Genomic DNA, 21,855 nt, shown 5'->3' on the forward strand with positions numbered 1-21,855 from the left:
AATCCTCATAAGGCTACGGTTCTCTCGGTTGGTTGTGCATCTTTTTCTTCCACACTTTTTCCTTCCATTCAACTTTCCGTTAACATGTTTGGATACAGCACTCTGTGAACAGCCAACAGCCAGCTTCTTTGACAATGAAATTGTGGCTTATCCTCCTTGTGAAGGGTGTCATTGATTGTCTTCTGGACAACTGTCAGATCAGCAGTCTTCACCATGATAGTGTAGCCTAGTGAACCAAACTGAGAGACCATTTTGAAGCCTCAGGAAACATTTGCAGGTGTTGAGTTGATTAGCTGATTGGCATGTCACCATATTCTAATTTGTTGAGATAGTGAATTGCTGGATTTTTGTTAAATGCAAGCCAAAATCATCACAATTAAAAGAACCAAAGACTTAAACTACTGTACTTTAGTCTGTGTGCATTGGATTTATTTAATACACAAGTTTCACAATTTGAGTTGAATTATTGAAATAAATTATCTTTTCACGACATTCTAATTTATTGAAATGCACCTGTATTCTTGAGGTGCAAAAAAAAAAAAAAATCACTATTATTCCAAACTATTGTCTGCCAGTTGTATAAAACAACCAACTGCTTTCCACAAGGAAAAGTCACTTCAAAAGAGTGAAGGATTAATCCGGGATTTACATATCCGATTTTAATGGAAATCTACATGTGAAATGATGGCACTTGAGGCCCATATCAGAAGGTAAACTGAAGTTTAGGAGTATAATCCCTTTTGAACCGCTCTTACTATCCCATCTGTCATCAGCGATCCTTCAATCATATCCGGCAAAAGTATCAAATCTAATCCAAGCCAGCTCCACAACTATCTCCCGGGGTATTGTTTAGGTCCAGCTTGACAGGCCTGAATCATGGTCTCTGGGACTGACGAAATGTGTGAGTCATGACACGAGTTTGTAGACACAGTCTCACTGTTCAGAAAGCATAATTATACACCAGATTTATATAACAGTAAATGTTAGCAGGATGAGTTATAGCACTAAACAGATGCTCCTGACGTCATCCGGAGCTGCAAATCTATAAGTAGCAGCGGCGCGTGACAGCACAGCCTTTTTCTGTATTTGGGTTTCAGGTGAGCTCTACTTATTCGTCTTTTTGTGGGAAAAAGCCTCTTCGCTTCAGCTGTTGTACAAATAACACTAATATGAACGAACACTATCAGCCTCATGCTAAAGTTATAACAGTTCTGCCTCCAAATATTGTTCAATGTTTCGAGGGATTTAGATGGTCAAATATCATGCCATTGGAAGAATGCACCATTAAAAACAGAAAACAACTGTAAACTTATCTCAAAATCCAAGAGGTTTTTATAGTACTTCTGGTTCAGTTCTCTCTATTCTATCAGCTCCTTGTCTGATAGCATAATTGCACATAAGGTACGCCATATGTAGCGCGGCTTTATCCCGAAGTGACTACTCTTCCTGTTATTTTTAGCTCTGCTGTGTTATTTTTATAGCCAGTGCAAAACAAGTCGGCTCCTTTCCACTAATGGCCGTTAAAAATACCCTGTTGTTATTAGCCTTTAGGTTTGAGGATTTTTCTGCTGCTGTTGAATGAAGGACCTTGAGATTCAGAGGATGTCCACAGTGATTCGAGGGTCCAGAAAGAGACCCGCAGCACGACACAGGAGTAAGTCGACAAGTTCTCTGAAGCAGTACGAACATATTTCCTCTTTTATTTACATTCCTTTTTCAAATGTTAACATTTTTTTCTGCTATAACTCTCATCAAGCTGGCATTTTCTCTTTTCTCATTAAAATAAACTTGGCACAAGTAAAACATATGTAGACAAAAGTTTTATTTACACCATACAACGTTTTTGATTTTTAAATATTTTATACAGGGCTGCAGATGAGAGAGCTTTACTGAGCTTCCAGGCAGATTCTGCAGTATTAAAGTTTTGAAATATATTATTCATAAAAAAGTGAGTATTACCTTTATTGCATTTAAAGCAATGAAGAATGTAGCCTGACAAACATTCATTTTTAAATGACAGAAAAAAATCCTCTTTGCCTCGGAATAGTTTCGTCTTTTCATATCATGAAGTAAAAAGTGTAGTAATGGCCAAACGGACTTGTTATAAACTTTTTAAAAACCTGCGCAAGTATATACAAGTGTTCCTGGGCTCGTCTCCCGCCGAACAAAAAAACGAACCCAGCCGCCGCTCGTGGGTGGACATCACGTCGTGTCGTTTTCTCCTCGAGGTCTCATTTGGAAAGCTAATGCTTTTGGAACTGATTATTTTCCAACTGGTTTCTTTTGAAATACATGATGTTCGATATTGTACATGTCTGACCCCCACTAAATACACGAGTGAGAATACAAAAAAAAAAGATAACACAGATTTTTTTTGTTTTTTTCTAACTGTCTTTCTATCCGTCTGTCATTCCTTGTTTTAAAATCTTATTGGCACATATTGTCCCTGCTATACTCGTAGAATCCAGATATGTCTTTCCAAGGCTGCATGAGAAGTCTTCCGCGTTTTTGTTCAGTGCAAAATATGTCCACCTGCTAACGCTTCATTATTCCTCAGACTTCTGTCTGAAAGTCTCCCTCCTGGACGTCCAAAGGGAGGTTAACACACTTTTCCCACTCAGCGTTAGTCATCTCCAGAGAGTTCTTTGTGTCTGATTCAAGTACATTCATTGTGGCGTAGTTCTGATATTCACTTGCCGGGTTGAAGCTCTCCCAGGGGTTCTTGTTTGGCATTGCCTTGTCCTACGGAAAAGGATGAGAAGCCGCCGTGTTAGAAATACTACATTTCTGCAATATTCTTTCATTATAGTGGATCGTTTTATGATACTGTCAAACACTGGAAGTTTCACATGGACATGAATCATCAAGCTTTAATTCATGTTCTCTCACAGTGGCCCTAAAAATATTTGGACGCTTGAAATGTATGAAAGTCGCCCGCATTAGATAAAAAATATCACACCAATCTTGAAAATATATGCCATGTCACTTGGCTTGGTATTTTGTTAATTAACACAGTGACATTCATACAATTATGTCCCAAAAACTTTTTGGGGCCGCTGCACATACACACCCAGAGCTCGATGGTCAAAGTGTTTGACCTAACAGCATGTTTGGAGTGTTTCCAGATTCAGGAACATCTCAGATTTTTCAAGGGAATAAAAACACAAAATCATTTCTTCCATCCAGCGGTTACTAAGCAACAGGAAGTGAATGGCAGTCTGCAGTCTGACTGAACACAGGTAAAAGGAAGCAACGTGGCCAACCAGCTACTAGGACTACGACTTCATACTATTTCTTAGTTTAGGTTAATTTACTAATATACTATTGTTCACTGGCAATTCATGTTCTTTCATGATACATTAATGCTAATTTATATGACTTAAAATGTAGAAATTAGCATTAGCCTAGATTAATAAATGCATTAGAGGACTATTTCATTGTTAGTTAGTGAATGCATTAGTTAATGTTACAATATAGAGCCTCACTGTAAAGTGTTAACCACTGATGGATAAATCAAAATGCTTTCTGTTATACTGACTGCCTAAAACGCTATTCAGTCTATTTCCTACTTTCGAAACATTCTCACAGTAACGAGTTCTAATGGGGATAACAAGTGAATACAATGGAAGAATTTTTTTTTTTTTTTTTAAAGTGCCCTTGCACTTGCAGTCTTTAAGTAGAATAAATCATTAAATCAGATCGCAAGACCACATTAACATTTACACCTGTATGAATAGAATCAGAATGTATTTTCAGTGCTCCGATCACTGCGTCTGGAGTGCATTGGCTTCTATTGAGTTCGAGACTGTTTCAACTGTGATCCAATCACTGGAAATGCATACTTCTGTAATAGCAGGAAATTAATTTTAGGGCATTATGACGAGACTGACGAACTAATTAAAAAACACATCTAAACATCTCTTCTCTTTGATGATCAGTGTGAACCTCACAGTTCCAGTCAGCTGGACAAAAAAAATGACACTGAACGTTCTTCTGCTGCATGCTGCTGGATGATGAAATGCAATTGTGTTGCAATTGGCCTGCTCTAATCAGAAAATCCCACCACCCCTACAATTACAGATAATTGGTGCATCATACTGCGGAAAGCACAGAGAACCTCTCCAATATCTGAAGCAAATCAAGTGTTTTTTGTCCCTCGCATTTGCCAAGCAGTGATTAGCCAATAGAAAAGGAAATAATAAGCATGTTAGCAGCTTACAGCCTTGTGTTTGAATGAATGCATGAGAATGGATCACAATGACGGCTCAGTCACTCTTCCTCTTCTCTTCTTCCTCATTCATCTCTTAATACCTCCTCTTCCACCCACCCCTAACCGGGTGCTATTTTTCCACGTGAATATTCTTGGTGAACAACTATTAATTCCTTCAGTCTCTCACTTCCTGTGCACAAGATTGGGGCGCCACCAGAAGACACAGCTAAACATAGACAACGCGGCACCCCCCCGCCGGTACTCGGTAATGAGACATACTGAAACCCGTTTCCTGTTACTCACCATGCCGCCCATATTTGGTATGTCTCGAAATCGGTCCAGGGTTTGAAATTTCTGATTGAGTTCCTGGAACAGCTCCATATGCCTTTTCCTGGTGTGCATGACTTTCTGTAATGGCAAGGATGGGAGGGGAGGGGAGGGGGGTGGGATTTGGAGTTCAGTCAAGCTGAGAACCAGAACTTTGCAACAGGAAAAAACCTGGCTACTTTCAATTTATCACTGTATAAAAACGGCGTGCTCACCCTGCAAATTTGGCTGAATGCTATGACAAGGTTATGACAAATGGCATTGGCATATATGAAGGGTCAGTAGCACTTGACATTCAATACATTTTTTTTTTGGCAAAGGGCTGAAATGCTCTGGGGGATACTGCAAGTGATCTTAAAAATGTAAAAATATATAAGCTATTTTTTGATTTTCAGCTTGAAGTCAGGGGATGTAAAAGGATAACATGGGAATATGTGGTGGCTGACAGCATTGCTTTTACATTTAACCACACAACGCTTCATAAATCGCAGTTGTGTCAGGACATGCTTCTCCAATAAGCTTAAGTGCTACACAAAGTAGTAGTAAATTAAAGGGGCGAAACACAAACGCAACAAATGGCCCTGAACATGCACTTCACAAAGTAAAGGAGTTGCTCACCTCGAAGTCTAGATCCTGGTACCTCGACTTTCTTCTCTGTAGAACCAAGACAGAAAGACAAAAATTCATGTAATTAGATATTATAAAACCTAGAGAAATAATTTACTGAAATGTGGTCCCATGTCTAAAACATATATGAGCAAGTATGTTCCTTGCGCATCAGAGCTAGACTTGTATGCTGTGAGGCTTTTTGCAGAAAACGGATCCGGTTCAAATGTCTACCCGTCTACAAGAATTACGCAAACGCAGGCACAAATGCTTCTCCAATCATTTAGTCCACTTAAACCCCTGCCTAATTGATTATAAGCTTGCATTTAGATCTGCCTCCATCAAATCAACAACCCATGCACAGAACTATCTATTGGTTGTTGACTATGTACATCAAAATATGGATATACAGTATTACTTTCGCTACTAATTCTTTGAAAACTGACCTTCAACATCTTTAAGTTAAGCATCTCATGTAGTGTTTTCATCTTTGGCTTAATTTGGAGGATTAAGACATTAGGGCACAAGATTCTTTTCAAACTGACCATATAGGAGACCCACTATAACAAACATTTGGCCAAACTAAAAATGCATTATGAATTGCACTCTTGACACATTTTGGTGTGCATTGAGTAAAACCACTCATGTATCTAGATGGATCTTTGTTCATGTATGTGTGTAGAGTTTACTTTAGTCTAACTGTCTACACCCAAGGCCAGACTCAAACTCGCACCTCTAAAGAGCTCATCGATATAGTTGAACCGGTTTCGCTACGTGACATTCCTCCGCTCTCCTCCATTTCCGCCAGGAAGTTCTTCACAGCCGTGCGTGGCTCGAAAGGCAAATTCTGCATGTGTTCGGACTGGATGGGGTACTGCTGTTCCATTCCCATGTGCTCCATCCCAGAGTGCCCGAGGTTAAACTCACCGCCCATCTTGTAATGCATCAACCTCTCGTGTGACAGAGAGTCCATGGTCATGCTCATCTTGCTGTCGTCTTTCAGCAGGGTGGGAATGCTGCTAGACCCAGTCGCCGACCCCACCGCGGACCTGCTAGGCAGGACGATGTAGTCCGTTTCCATCTGCCCTGGCTGAGGGTGGCCGCTCAGGTCATGGGCGCTCAGCTCCTGCTCGCCCTGCCTTGTGGTGTCATCTGTACACAGGTATAGAGTTCGCCGCATGTCTGTTGTGCTGTCTAAACACTGCTCTCCCAGATCTCCCATGCCCATGGACATGTGAAGTCCAGAGGGCTGCTGGATGATCACTTTAGACATTATGTTGCCAGGCAACGTGGAGTAATTGAGCCCCTCGGGACCTTTCTCTTCCTCCTCATCATTGAGAGAGATGCGAGAGAGGGTGCCGGTGATGGTGGCCGCTCGGCAGGAGCCCATGTCTTTGTGGAGGGCTGCAGGTAGGAAGGAACATCATTAGTGGAAGTGAGTGATGCAAGACTGTAAGCTTAAAATTTTGATTTAGAACTGAAAATAAATTATTTTAAAGCAAAAAGCAATGCAGCCAATCAGACATTGATCATTTGAACCCACAGCTGAAGTGTTACTAACATATTCAAAAATAACTGCCATTGTGAAAGATGATGTATACCCTACACCCCAAAAACAAGTGATCATAATAAATAAAGTTACAATTCTAGTGGCAAATATCTTGAAAAGACTCAAGCAGATACAAAAGAGAATAATTGAAGCACATATCATGTTGTGGACCGACTAGTTTTGTCAGCAAAAACATACTTCACTTCAATTCACTCATCTTTTAAAATAGACCAAAATTATGCCTTTAGTATATGTATACCGACTTCGTAGGTTTTGTTAAAAATGGAGAGCTGAAGATGAACAGGTTAAATTTCAAGACTTGGTTGACCAGTTCAGTGCTGTTTTAACAACTTGAGTTTTGATCTAGTGTGAGTATGTCACTTTTTTGGTTTAGTTAAAAATGGAGGGTTGAAGATAAAGAGGTTCACCAAAGAGATGTTGTCCAAACAACTTCATCACCATGTTCAACAAGCATGGTTGGACTAGTCCATCAGGACTAACCATCTAAACCTTTTCAGCAAAGACTATGAATACAAACGCCATACACCACCATACAATATCTGCTGTTATAGAAACATGTCCTTATTTAGACTGGATTGATTCTGTTCACCTGAAAGAGCCACACACACTAGATGCAATGACAGAAGATTCATCACTGTGAGAACAGCCTGTCCTCTGCAGCAGAGCTCTATCTCCAAGAATCCATAAGGGAATTACTGCCACTGTTCATAACATAACAAGGAGACCAGAGGACAACAACGACTGGTTAAAAATCCTCCAGCTCTGATGGTAGTTTAAACAAATGCATCACACAACATGGCGTCTGAAGAGCACAGCAGAATACTGATAGAAGAACACAGAAAAGGGCTTCAGGCTCATGACACAGACTTTCTGCGTGCATCTTATGAAATCTGTCAAGAACCTGGTCATATTACACCCAAAATTGATAAATATATTGTAAGTTCTTTACATTTTTTTTACCACACAACTCTCATTTTTATAATGCAAAATTCCCAGAAATAAAAACTTAATGAAACTGAAATTCCCAGAATGTAAATGAATATGTAAATATGTTGCACGTCTTTATTTATTTTACTGTTGATTTTTATAAAAATCTAACAATTTTAATATCTAAAAATAAGAAAACTTTAGTTAACTTTTTGTAAGTTAAAGTAAATCTTGGATTAAAGTTGTATTATGCTTTCCTAATGAAGGACACACAATGTCCCACAATATCACCCTCTGAGCTGATCTTAATCCAGTTTTAATGAAGAACACAGGGTCAGGGCGCTGTTATTACACTCATTTTCAAAAGAATAACAAATGGGTTAGCAATTTGTGTTACTAGCTGCATTTTCAGGGCTATAGCATAGTCTAATTATCTGATTTACTATGCCCTTCTTTCTTAGCCAACTCGATTTTAGAGACTTTAAATAACGTGCTGTAAGTGAAGATACACACAAACAAACATTCAAACAACTGTCGTGACATCTCATTATGCAGTTAAAGCAATTTAGCAGCTCATATCAATGTCTAAATGAGCTCTGGATGAGATAAGTAACACGAAATTCTATCAGTTGCTTGGTTTCCATTTATGTGGCGTCACACTGTGTAGACCCACCCACAGTGTAATCTCATTGGTCTAAATCCCACACATAACCGGCTAATAGACTGTGTTGCATCATGCAAGATTTTCACCTTCAGACAGAAAAACAAATCCAGTTAGTGCTTTCAGGAAATGTGAGAATAGTCACCATGCTGTCTAGGGGCATAACAATGCTGCAAACAAACTGAAAAATGGCTGTAATGAAGACTTCATGCTGTTTTGAGCTTTGTTGGCTGGATGTCAGAAGAACTACATTTTTTTTTTAACAACAGTCTTTCATTATAACAATAAAACAATTCTGTCTAGATCTTGAAACAGAAATCTTGTTTTGAACCCATTTCCAGGGACTAAAAAGCTTCATTGTTCATCACCAACCCTTTACTTAGGGGAGACAATTAAAGAGTAAACTCATGGATTTCATGGTCTATCCCATACAGCAGCTAGATGAAGAGGATATATTTTGATATGTGCAATATCAATGTATGGACAGTTTCTAAAACATAAATCTTTTTTATTTTGTACTTTAGAGACATACACACTTTTTTAGTTCTTGAATATTTTCAAGAGTGGTCAGTACTGAAATTGCCAGTTAAGTGAGCTTAATAAATTTTACAGCATTGAAAATAATTTAATTAGGTTGATGTATTATTAATACAATTCAAAGCAATAGCCCATGAATGTAATATTCTGTGAATGTAAAAAGAGGATGATTCAACACTGATATTGTACGTATCAGTATCTATCCAAATGTAATAAAATCCTACACTTTAAGATTGAATACAGTCCTGTTGGATGATTAGCCAGGTGCCACTGGGACTCCATAATTCTAATGTGCAACCCGAATGTTTATTCTCTTGGGCCTGTTTTGGCCCAGGAGAGGAGAAGTAATTAGGAAACACATTAATAGTGCACCATCTGTTTCTTACCTGATCGACATGCGATGTCCACGTCTTTCTCAAAATCCGTCTGTGGGGAAAAAAAGAAATAAATAAATTACAGGAGACAAAGTGAAATTTAGACATGCAAGAGGAGTTTGATTTAGACAGAACTACAACAAAAGACAAAGCTTAACATTATTGTTGATAGTGGCAGACACACACACACACACACACACACACAAAAGCATTTTCCTATCTAATTGACTATGTAAAATCAGAATAATACATCAATTATATAATAGTCTATCATATCTATGTTGTCATGGGATTCTTCTCAAATTGTATGATTTTGCTAGCTTGTGTCTGCGGTCTAACCACATCCCACAGAGAAAATATTAATCTGTTAAAAGCACTTGTAAATAGAATCGGATTAATCAGGTATCACAATAGAGGTGGCGATAGAGGAGCCATCAACAGCAGCGAATCAAAGACAATCTGCACAAACTGAGGTCTCATTATAGTGAAATGCTTCTAGTTAAGAAACTTTCAATCAAAACAGAAATGAGAACTGTGATCATTATATGCCAATGGTTCTGCGCAGGTCACACATCTCCAGAACCATTTTAACAGTAATCACTCCCTCAAACCAGTGAAGGATGAGAAAGACCGGTGTGAAATATGACAAATGGGTCCCATCTGAGACGGGCGAAAGCCAAAGGACATGGATAAAAGATTTGCTGCTGTTAAGCAAAGACAATTCTGCATATCCTGTCATAACTGTATAAGCATTAACACTGTATAACAAAAACTCATACTAGGAAAAAGCACTGCATTTAAATCCATCAAGAGGACTTTGAGAGGTCACAGCACACAATTCTGATAGCACAGATGCCAGATGCAAGTGATTTCACAGCAAATTTATAAGATGAGCATATTCCAGCTTGTGAATGTACAGTTCAGTGTAAGAATACTGAGGTTACAAGAGGCGAGTGTCTTACCATGATCTGTGCATGCCCGTTGGGAAATGTACCAGTTGCATCTGCATTGATGGGGCCATGACAGTTTCTCAGGCGACATCTGAAGGCATCTTGAACCTATGAACCATCATTTTAGTCACTCATCAAAGCGAAAGTACGGAGCCCTGCACATGACATGCAGGTAAAAAATAATAGGCTAAATCGTGTGCATGATTTAATAATTCGTTCCCTCAATGTACTAAAACATGCACACGATTACTATTGCATTCCTTCAATTTACTATTTCGTTCACTTGATTTAAAAATAGTGCACCAATTTACTAATTCGTTCCCTCGATTTGCTAAATCATGTGCAAATCGAGGGAACACAATAGTAAACTGAGGGAATGCAATAGTAATTGTGTGCACATTTTAGTTCATTGTGGGAACAGATTAGTAAATCATGTGCACAATTTATTTACTTTTTTCTTGCATGTCATATGTGGGGCTCCATATGAAAGTATATGCTAGTGCACAAAACAATTCAGCAGAGCACATTGCTTCAGGATCTGAAAGTTTGGGTTTGGAAACAAATCTCAGCGAGACTGGATTTATTTGTGAAATATTTGTAAAATTTAAAATTGACTTTTGTATTTCAATATATTTTATTTTTTTGATGGCAAAGCTAAATATTCAGCAGCCATTGCTCCAGTCATCAGTATCACACGATCCTTCAGAAATAAATCTAATATGCTGATTTGCTGCTTAAGAATCAATTCTTATTATTGTCAGTTTTGAAAACAGTTGAGCTGCTCAATATTACTGTGAAAGCAATCCATTTTTTTGAGGATTCTTTGATGAAAAGGATTTATTTGAAACAGAAACATTATGTAAACTTTTAAATCTCTCTACTGTCACTTTTGATCCATTTAATGTGTCTCTGCTGATTAAACTATTCAGTAAACTTACCAAAAAAAAGTGTAAAAAAATTCAGAAGCCAGCCAAATGAAATATAGCAACACATTCCTTTCATCCTTCTTTTTATGTTCAACAAGCTCTAACCCTTTCAAATGCTGCAATTTGTAACGTCCATATTACTGATAGTATGGTTGGAAATGTAACTCATAAACAGGTGTACGCTCGTGGTGATGTGTGCCTGGGTATGAAAATGATATACTTGAATTTTGCACATTGGTATGCATTATGGTATGCACTATTTTGCACTATGGTAACCTTATCAATGTAATATATATTGTTAAATGCAGTGTTATTTATTGAGTTACAATTGGGAATACAAATGTGAAATCCATGGGTACTGAGAGTATTGTACATAGGGGAAGGCGCAAATAAGCTTCCTTGCTTCAGCCTACTCCTTTTGAGCTTCCATTACTGTGTAAGTTTATGACTTCTGTAACATCCATGATTCTGAACAGCTCAAATAAACTAAACTAAAAAAAATAAACTAAACTATGTTCACTGAAATTACCAGAATGTTTACTGTAGGGGAAAAAAAAAGGACATCCAACTATCTAATATCTATTTACTATATCAGCTGGGACAAGCAGGGGGTTGGTTGGGGGGATTGGGGATGTGTGCCCGAAGTCTGAGACCATATAAGGGAAAACAACTAACGTTTACTAACTGAGGATGATGCGAATGATTTTCAGACTCTCAGTACCACCAACAAACATATAATCTTTTAAAATGTGTGGTAAGTACTGCTGCTCCATAGTGTAAGCAGAGTACGTGTGATCACAAATCTCAAAAGTGATAGTGAAACTACAAAGTGATCATGCATTCAAAAAGGGGCGGGGGGGTACATGATGCCAGTTCAACATCGTGATGTCTATCAGCCATCGACGATGGATGGTGCCATCATGTATTGGCCCAACCCTAGTAGAAACATGTAGGGATTTGGTTTTAATTGGTCCTGGAAAGTGGCTGTTACAAACCATAATGGGTACCAGTGGATGTGATATCTAAATAACATTTTAAATGAGATTTTTTTTTTAAATAAGAGGGCTTGTTTATGTCAATCCAACAGGAGAGTTATTTTAGAGGAGTAGGTATTATCAGAGAGATTTTAAGGGTGAGTTTGGCTCTTCTGAATGTGGTTTTCTTTAAATGTATAAAAATATATATTTTTTGTTTCACAGAAGCAAGAAGGTCATCAAGGTTTGGAACAACATGATGGGGAGTAAATTATATCAGAATATTCATATTTATCCCTTAAAGTAAGACTGGACAAGGCGTAAAATAAGCTTTAAAAAAAATTAAAGACAGTTTGCTGAAATGTTGAAGGAAAAGAGAACAAAAAGTAAGGGATTATAATGGATCCAGCCCTACCTCTCTTCTGAGGATACAGTGGACCATGACTATGACAAAGCCTTGCAGGGAGTCAAAGACCGCGAAGAGGATCTGGAATAGAATTGAGCGTTTGTCCGTCATGGCCAGCACCGCAGACATCCAGGTGAGAGCTAATAAAGGCAGAACGACACAGGAACTCCACAGGGAGGCCCTGAGACAGAGAGAGAGAGAGAGAGATAGTGGACTGAACAACAACAAAAAAGATACATTTTTGGCCTTTGTCCCATAAAAAAAAAAAATTAATGAGAAGCTCTAAGCCTTGAACAAACCATCCAGCTCTGAGATGAATCATAACATTACAGTCTTTGATTTGAATAACAAAAAAGTAAATTAAAATCTTAAAAAGACAAAAGACAATTCAATTAGTTTATGCGAGAATGAGTTACTCATAATATATGACTAGTCACTGACAACAAGTATAAGTAAGGGATATGCTAGCCGTGCATTATCTTGCTCATACCATGTCATTTGCCACTATTGACAAGTTTTTAATGCGCAATCTCTCTCTCTCTCTCTGTGCAAGTGATGTGTGTGTTATTGCACATAAAAGAAAGCAGTGTATTAATATAGAATGGTGATTAAACTGACTTGGAACTACCTGTGCATTAAACAGTTTTAATGCATACCTGCCAGCCAATCAAAATCAAGTATTCATACAGACCATTGTATAAAATACAACATTCTTGTTTATTATTATTATTATTATTATTACTGTTACATTTTATTGCAGAAATAAAATACTTTAAAATACCAGTCAATGACTACAGATATAAAATAACTAAAAAACTATAATAATTATTATTGCTGATGTTGTTATTGTTATTACTGTAATTACTACTACTAATACTACTACATATTTTTTATAATAAAATAAAATAAAATATGCTAGTCATTGACTACAAGTATAAAGTCAATTAATATAATCTAAAATATTAATTGTATTGCAATGATCATAATAAAATAAATACAAATGTACTATTATTGGAATATTTTACATACTAGTTAAACTTGTGGCTTCTGACATTACTTAACTTCAGATCTCAAGGTTGGTCTGTCTAGAAAGTTTTATATGGTATTGTAAAATATTGTTTCTCTATGGAGAAAATAATGGGGATTTTTACTTTACAGAAGACTACTGTTGAGCTTTAAACAACAAACATGATGAAGAGGAGATAGGTGCACTTTGTTCCAAATGAAAGCATGCACATGCCCAAATTTTCATTAATTGCCATCAGCACATAAATGAGTCCAGGAGCACACAACAACCAACACATTGTTCCAATAGAGTGTTGTCGACATATCACAGACAAAGAACAAGAGCCAGCTGTCCATTTAACACCTCCACGAATCTCCTTCCCTGAGGCAAGGGGAAGTACACACACGCATAAAGTCACACGCACACTCTTGCATGCAGCTTAATCAGCATAATCGATCTGCTGAGGCATCGGTGGGCACTTACATGGCGTTGCTGGCCGTTGTTGCTGATAAAGCAGAAGTTGAGACGATGCCACATTTGGCACATTTTAAAGTTAATCCAGTATGGGGCTCGCTCATCTGCCTGCAGAACAGCCAAATAACCAGACAACACAAAGGGAATGTATTTACATGGTGGCCTGACTGTACCAAAGCAGAGGTGGAGGCAGATTTCTGCACCTATAGTAGCACCGGAATTGTAATCTGTTAGTCTGAGCAACTGGACTGGGATGGAAATAATTGTATTGGCTCAACTAATGTAAATTTGGGACGAGGCTCCCTTTTTCTGCAGTACACTTTAGCTCTATTCCCAAACCTAATGAGGTCTGCAGCCTACTGTCAAAATAGGCAACTATCTTTTAAAGCATTTTAGCATGAAGCTCACAGTTGATTCCAATACAGTTTGGTGTTAGCATGTTGCTTAGAAAATTTATGAGTTTGACATTTTTTTCATATATATGTGTGTTTGTGTGATGTAGTTGATTGGCACTTACCCTGCTCTGTGTTTTAGTTTCTTATCCAGGATCCCATCTCTTGAAACCAGTTTATTAAACACTAGAATACCAATCACCATGTTAACCTGTAACCAGACACACAGTAGCACTGTCAGGGCCCGACCTCATCAGACTGCAGAAAATTAACAACAGGGCTTAAGCAAGTCTTTAGTAATGACTAAATGTGAAAGCTTTCTTTGAACATAAAAAATGAAAGTGTTTTCCAATGCACTTGAGAATTTTACAACTACCTTCAAGCTAGACTTTAAAAATGCAACAATATAGATATAAATCTACTGTTTTGTATTGTGTAGATGCATGGCAGTGTGAATCTGTGCCACCATTAAATCTTGATTCAGCCTAGAAATAAACTGCTTAATGGTGCATATAAATGACTGGGATCACAATCTTCAAACCGTACTACGATGAAGTGAGGCAATTTTCTATATCAATGTTGGCACGGCGGACTAGTTCAGTAAATGACATAAAACATTATAAAGGCACTGGTGTGTGTAGTTAAGACTGGTAAATGACTGTAAATAAACAAAGTGTAAAATTACCAGCACCACTGCAGCAGCAGGTCCCACAAATGCATAGAGAAGACCACCTTCCAGAGATAGCCAACAGCTGCAAGCACACACATACACACACACAAAAAACAAATATCAGCAAATATTGCATACAAATTTAACATCCGGCATCAACTTAATGGGGCATGGCAGTACACAGTCGTATCATCCTTGAGTGTCTGGGGATCTGGTGCCATATGTCATGGTTCCACATGGGAGACTTTTAGTATGGAACAAGAACTCTAAAGAGATCTTAAAACACTGTTTATTCCCAAGTATCCTCGGGAGAACTAGGTGGGACTGTTGCAATCTCATGGCTCTGAGTCATTACTTCATACTACTGTTTTAATTGGAAAGATTTTCACGGGCTATGTGCAGGGTCTTGTAAGTTTTCTGGGTAAGCATAAACAACAAAGAAGAAGAAAAAAGGTTGTCTTACTATTGGGGTGTCCCGTATCCTTTAGCTTTTGTGAATCCCATTGAGATAGCGACCACTAAAGCAGGTAATCCTTCAAAAGAGACATATGAATGATTAAAAGCCACATACTGGGTGATCCTTCAGGGTTGGAGACATTCACAGAACATGTACAGTAGCTCCAGTAGGAGGTGAAGAATGAAAAGAAACTAATACGAGTGCTGCTTGTTCATGCAAAACCAGCTGCTATGATGCTAAAGGATATAAAGGATAGTTTGTGGCTGATTTATTCCTTTGAAAAGTGATAAACGGCTGACATTCAAATTGCATATCATTTTTCTATAATATAATTATATAAAATATAAATTGCATTGTATATAAAAAAATTGCTTATATATATATAAAATACGTGTGTACAATGTAACATTTCAATTTCAAATAGTTGTATTAACTGAGAGTATTAGCTAGGGCTGCACAATATATTGAAATTATCTAAATATTGCAAATGTGAATATCACAATATGCATATCGCAAGGGCATGCAATATCTGAATCATTTTAATAATAGGCTACTTAAATCAAAAAGTTTTAGTCTGACAAATATAGCAGAGAACTGCTTGATGTTAAAAAGAGTTAAGTGCAATAACTTGCAGGAAACGACTCTTTGCCGTCTCGTCTTGCTGTCTGACTCACACCTGAAGCTCGTGCACAAGCCACATCTCAAACAGTGTCTTTTCAGTTCTGCAGCACATGTGTACTGAAAACTGTAAACTGAGTCAGTTATGTTATAAATGAATGTAAACAGCTGAGAAAGAAACCGGATGTGTATCACTATACTGGATCAGTGCAGTCGGATTGAAAGGGAAAGCAGCATATAAATACATGCTGCTGAATATGTCACTAATGTTAATCAAACAACAAAACAGCTATAACAAAGTTTAATCTAAATTTAATCAATACAGTGAACACAATGCAGTGTTGTTTTACACTTAATTATTACATTTCTGTACCTGAATAATACTGTTTATTTTATCTATGCTATTATATATATATATATATATATATATATATATATATATATATATATATATATATATATATATATATATATATATACAGTATTGTTCAAAATAATAGCAGTACAATGTGACTAACCAGAATAATCAAGGTTTTTAGTATATTTTTTATTGCTACGTGGCAAACAAGTTACCAGTAGGTTCAGTAGATTGTCAGAAAACAAACAAGACCCAGCATTCATGATATGCACGCTCTTAAGGCTGTGCAATTGGGCAATTAGTTGAAAGGGGTGTGTTCAAAAAAATAGCAGTGTCTACCTTTGACTGTACAAACTCAAAACTATTTTGTACAAACATTTTTTTTTTCTGGGATTTAGCAATCCTGTGAATCACTAAACTAATATTTAGTTGTATGACCACAGTTTTTTTAAAACTGCTTGACATCTGTGTGGCATGGAGTCAACCAACTTGTGGCACCTCTCAGCTGTTATTCCACTCCATGATTCTTTAACAACATTCCACCATTTATTCACATTTCTTGGTTTTTCTTCAGAAACAGCATTTTTGATATCACCCCACAAGTTCTCAATTGGATTAAGGTCTGGAGATTGGGCTGGCCACTCCATAACATTAATTTTGTTGGTTTGGAACCAAGACTTTGCCCGTTTACTAGTGTGTTTTGGGTCATTGTCTTGTTGAAACAACCATTTCAAGGGCATGTCCTCTTCAGCATAGGGCAACATGACCTCTTCAAGTATTTTAACATATGCAAACTGATCCATGATCCCTGGTATGCGATAAATAGGCCCAACACCATAGTAAGAGAAACATGCCCATATCATGATGCTTGCACCTCCATGCTTCACTGTCTTCACTGTGTACTGTGGCTTGAATTCAGAGTTTGGGGGTCGTCTCACAAACTGCCTGTGGCCCTTGGACCCAAAAAGAACAATTTTACTCTCATCAGTCCACAAAATGTTCCTCCATTTCTCTTTAGGCCAGTTGATGTGTTCTTTGGCAAATTGTAACCTCTTCTGCACATGCCTTTTTTTTAACAGAGGGACTTTGCGGGGGATTCTTGAAAATAGATTAGCTTCACACAGACGTCTTCTAACTGTCACAGTACTTACAGGTAACTCCAGACTGTCTTTGATCATCCTGGAGGTGATCATTGGCTGAGCCTTTGCCATTTTGGTTATTCTTCTATCCATTTTGATGGTTGTCTTCCGTTTTCTTCCACGTCTCTCTGGTTTTGCTCTCCATTTTAAGGCATTGGAGATCATTTTAGCTGAACAGCCTATCATTTTTTGCACCTCTTTATAGGTTTTCCCCTCTCTAATCAACTTTTTAATCAAAGTACGCTTTTCTTCTGAACAATGTCTTGAACGACCCATTTTCCTCAGCTTTCAAATGCATGTTCAACAAGTGTTGGCTTCATCCTTAAATAGGGGCCACCTGATTCACACCTGTTTCTTCACAAAATTGATGACCTCAGTGATTGAATGCCACACTGCTATTTTTTTGAACACACCCCTTTCAACTAATTCAACTAATTGCCCAATTGCACAGCCTTAAGAGCGTGCATATCATGAATGCTGGGTCTCATTTGTTTTCTGAGAATCTACTGAACCTACTGGTAACTTGTTTGCCACGTAGCAATAAAAAAATATACGAAAAACCTTGATTATTCTGGTTAGTCACATTGTACTGCTATTATTTTGAACAAAACTGTATATAAAAGAAAAAAACTCTTTTTTTATGTTCACACTGATGTTAAAAGGACATTTCCTGATTCCTGATAACTTTTTATGTACTGCTAAAACACTGCTGGTCACTTTCAGAAGCTATAGTGATTATTTATTTTCCGATAAAGAATGTGAAACAAATTGGTTATATAATTTTCATGTTTAAATAATATAATTGAAATTTATTTTAAACACTTAAGCAATATCGTAGCAAAATCATATTTTTAACAATGTATCACATATCGCATTTTTCTTTAATATGGCACAGCCCTTGTATTAGCAATAGTAAATGCTGCTTCCCTTAACAAACATGACTTTAGGCTTTCAGAAGCACATCAGGTATTCAAGACACAATACAACTTCTAAATTGTTTGTGAAATGAGAGCAGGTAAACAATCTAATAAGAATCCCTGGAGTTTTACACTAAACCCAGCATGTGAAATGCAATTAGTACAACAGATTTTGAACAGAGAGGCTGAAACGATCAAACGGGTCTTGGGCTGATAATAATAATAATAATAATAATAATAATAATAATAATAATAATAATAATAATAATATCATATCTGCTTATCATATCTTTCCAATCCTCACTCTCTATTTCTCTGTCTCTCATCTTTGCTTGTCTTAAGCAGGACTGCCATTATGAAAGGGCTCTTTCTGCTCCTGCCACTGTCCTGTGATCTGAATATTAACACCGTCCCTCTCTCACTGGTGGCTAAATTTATTGATGCAATCAGCTTGTCTGAAGAACCAGCGAGGGCTCTTGTGGTGCCCCCCTCCCCTTGTTGAGTCTAAACGAAACTCCGCCCCTATCCACCAAGCAGTTTCATCCTCAACCAATTTGAAAGCACACTGCAGTGCACACAGCACCACTGTTTGTACCACAAAGTTAACATTAGCCTCCGGATGGACCAAAAAAGAAAGCGTATCTGAGAAGGATTAATGTATTTCACCTGGAAACTGTCCGTGATGATATGGTTGTTCCATCACAGATAAAATTTATACCTGTGGATTTATAGTTCAGCTGAACAAACACAGCATAGCCTGCTAGATAGTGAGAACGACGTGCCTCTTGTGTTCCTATGACCTGAATAAGGGCCATGCAAATTAAGGAAACGAAGCTGTTGGTTTTTGATCCTTAACAGATGTTTCAGATTAGTACTTCTACACTGAGGACACCATTTATCTAGCAAAAAGAGAAAACATTTCACTTGAAAAGCTTTTATCAGACCACTAAATTAACAAAAAACATTACTGTACAGTTGTTTACAATAAAACATTCAGAGTTAAAAACTTATTTTTATTTATTTATTTATTTTAAGTTGTGCTGCTTTATATTTTTGGTTTACACATTTAATCATATATAATCGTCTAAATAAAAATTATTTCAAATATTTACTAATAATATTTTACAATTATTTATACAATATATATATATATATATATATATATATATATATATATATATATATATATATATATATATATATATATATATATATATACAGTACAGACCAAAAGTTTGGAACCATTACCTATTTTTTATGTTTTTGAAAGAAGTTCTTCTGCTCATCAAGCCTGCATTTATTTTATCAAAAATACAGAAAAAAATCTAATATTGTGAAATATTATCACAATTTAAAATAACTGTGATGCAAAGCTGAATTTTTTGGATCATTATCACATGATCCTTTAGAAATTATTCTAATATGATGATTCATTATCAAAGTTGCAAACAGTTCTGCTGCTTAATATTTTTTCAGAACATGTGATACTTTTTTAGGATATGTATAAAAAGTAAAAAAAAAAAAAAAAAAAAAAAAAAAACCTATGTTTTTAAAATATAAATATTTTGTAATAACAATATACACTACTGGTCAGTAATTTGGGGTCAGTAATGTTTTTTTCTTTCTTTTTTTTTTTTTTTTTAAATAAAATCAGTAATTTTATTCAGCAAGGATGTGTTAAATTGCTAAAAAGTAATAGTAAAGAAAATATATTATTAGAAAATATATTATTAGAATTTTTTTTTTTTATAAATGCAGTTATTTTTAACCTTTTATTCATCAAATATATTAGACAGCAGAACTGTTTCCAACACTCATAATAAATCAGAATATTAGAATGATTTCTAAATGATCATGTGATAGACTGGATGTTACATGTGACACTGAAGGCTGGAGTAATGATGCTGAAAATTCTGCTTTGCATCACAGGAATAAATTATTTATTAAAGTATATTCAAATAGAAAACTATTGTTTTAAGTTGTAATAATATTTCACAATATTACAGTTTTTTTCTGTATTTTTGATCAAATAAATGCAGGCTTGATGAGCAGAAGAAACTTCTTTCAAAAACATAAAAAATAGTAATTTTTCCAAACTTCTGGTCTGTACTGTATATATATATATTATTGCATATCAATAAATAATAAGCGTGTCGTGTCATGCTAGAGGTAGACATTAACAGAGGTATAATGATCTGGAAGGTGGCTGCTGGCGTCCTTTATTTATTCTTTTTGTCTGGTATATTCACTGCTTAGCAACTGTTGTTATGGCAATGAAGTCATGGAGTGATACAAAAGCAGGAGCAACAAGTTCATTTGAGAGCAGACATCATTTATGAATTCCACCGCCATTAAGCTCTGAGATACTGAACACAAACCACTTATGAGCGGCACATAACCATATAGATCTAAAATCTCGAGTCTTGTTAAAAACAACCACTGTACGACTGATGCATACAATAAACATTTAATGGATGCCAATAATTTAATTAATCCACCATCAGTGTTTATCAGAACAGCCAAACTAATAAACGGTTCACATATCTGTATTTGTCTATCTTCTTCTGTCTTGTCTTTTTGCTCTGCACAAAGCAAAACACTGCACTGATGGAAAGAGAGAGCCTTGTTTGTTGCTAGGTAACTGGAGGGATGAGTGTTAGCTCTTCTGTAATCAATTAGATGTGTGTAAAGTGGTCCTGTATAAGAAACCCTGGAGAGGTATGGAACATACCAGATGATATTTAAAAATTACCCACTCACATCGTCCACATTTGAGAAGTACATACTGTCTGCATGATGATGATCGAGCAGTAAAAATGTCCATTAGTGAACAAATAGAGACTGAGAGAACGAAAGAGGGAGAGATGTAAAGATACTGTAAGTGTCTAAGCACTCACCCCATCCCAGGCAGAGGAAGCGTTTCCGGATGAGCCTGGTCCGAACTTTCCCCGTCACAGCCATATAGGACTGCCAAGCTTCTGTCAAAACCCAGCAGAAGGATGCCAGGAAAAAGAAGTGCAGAAATGCAGTTGTCATCGTGCATATGCCCTATCCATTTAACAGAGAGAGAGAGAGAGAGAAGGAACTGGTAAAACACTTTGAAACATTCTAACAAGTCTAAATGAAACATTTGAAACAAGTCTAATGAGGGTCTTTGGACTGTCAGTGGAATATAACATTGACTGAGGCTAAGTTTGGATAAAAAGTACTTCATTTCCCTCATTTAAATTAATTAAAATCACAAGGAATAAATCCGAAACTCACTGAAACCAGCATGATTGAAAATCAAAATAATAATACAAAATACAAAATAATGGATCCCTCATTTCATCTACTCCCTTTGGTTTTCATTCAAA

At 36.7% G+C, this 21,855-nt stretch overlaps 1 protein-coding gene across 1 annotated transcript; it reads right to left on the minus strand.

Annotated features, from left to right (window-relative positions):
- Positions 1 to 1,806: 1,806 nt before the first annotated feature.
- LOC113112525 (adhesion G protein-coupled receptor B3-like) lies at positions 1,807 to 21,542 on the minus strand. The gene is made up of 12 exons (XM_026278189.1): positions 21,397 to 21,542; positions 15,474 to 15,543; positions 15,026 to 15,092; positions 14,466 to 14,551; positions 13,958 to 14,056; positions 12,478 to 12,649; positions 10,175 to 10,270; positions 9,225 to 9,264; positions 5,877 to 6,547; positions 5,156 to 5,191; positions 4,514 to 4,618; positions 1,807 to 2,742 (listed from the first exon to the last, which is right to left on the minus strand). The coding sequence occupies exons 1-12, from the start codon at positions 21,533 to 21,535 to the stop codon at positions 2,554 to 2,556; spliced, it is 1,770 nt and encodes a 589-aa protein (XP_026133974.1). The 5' UTR covers positions 21,536 to 21,542; the 3' UTR covers positions 1,807 to 2,553.
- Between the last annotated feature and the right edge of the window lie 313 nt (positions 21,543 to 21,855).

This window comes from Carassius auratus, chromosome 13, assembly GCF_003368295.1.
Source record: "Carassius auratus strain Wakin chromosome 13, ASM336829v1, whole genome shotgun sequence".
NCBI classification, from domain to species: Eukaryota; Metazoa; Chordata; class Actinopteri; order Cypriniformes; family Cyprinidae; genus Carassius; species Carassius auratus.

Bases quoted from the DNA above. Each gene is read 5' to 3' on its own strand.
- LOC113112525 (XM_026278189.1), bottom strand. From the start codon at position 21,535: ATGACAACTGCATTTCTGCACTTCTTTTTCCTGGCATCCTTCTGCTGG. The intron at 14,552-15,025 runs GTAATTTTACAC...GTCTGGTTACAG, and splicing joins CTGCTGCTGCAGTGGTGCTG to GTTAACATGGTGATTGGTAT. The intron at 14,057-14,465 runs GTAAGTGCCAAT...GCTGTTCTGCAG, and splicing joins AAACTAAAACACAGAGCAGG to GCAGATGAGCGAGCCCCATA.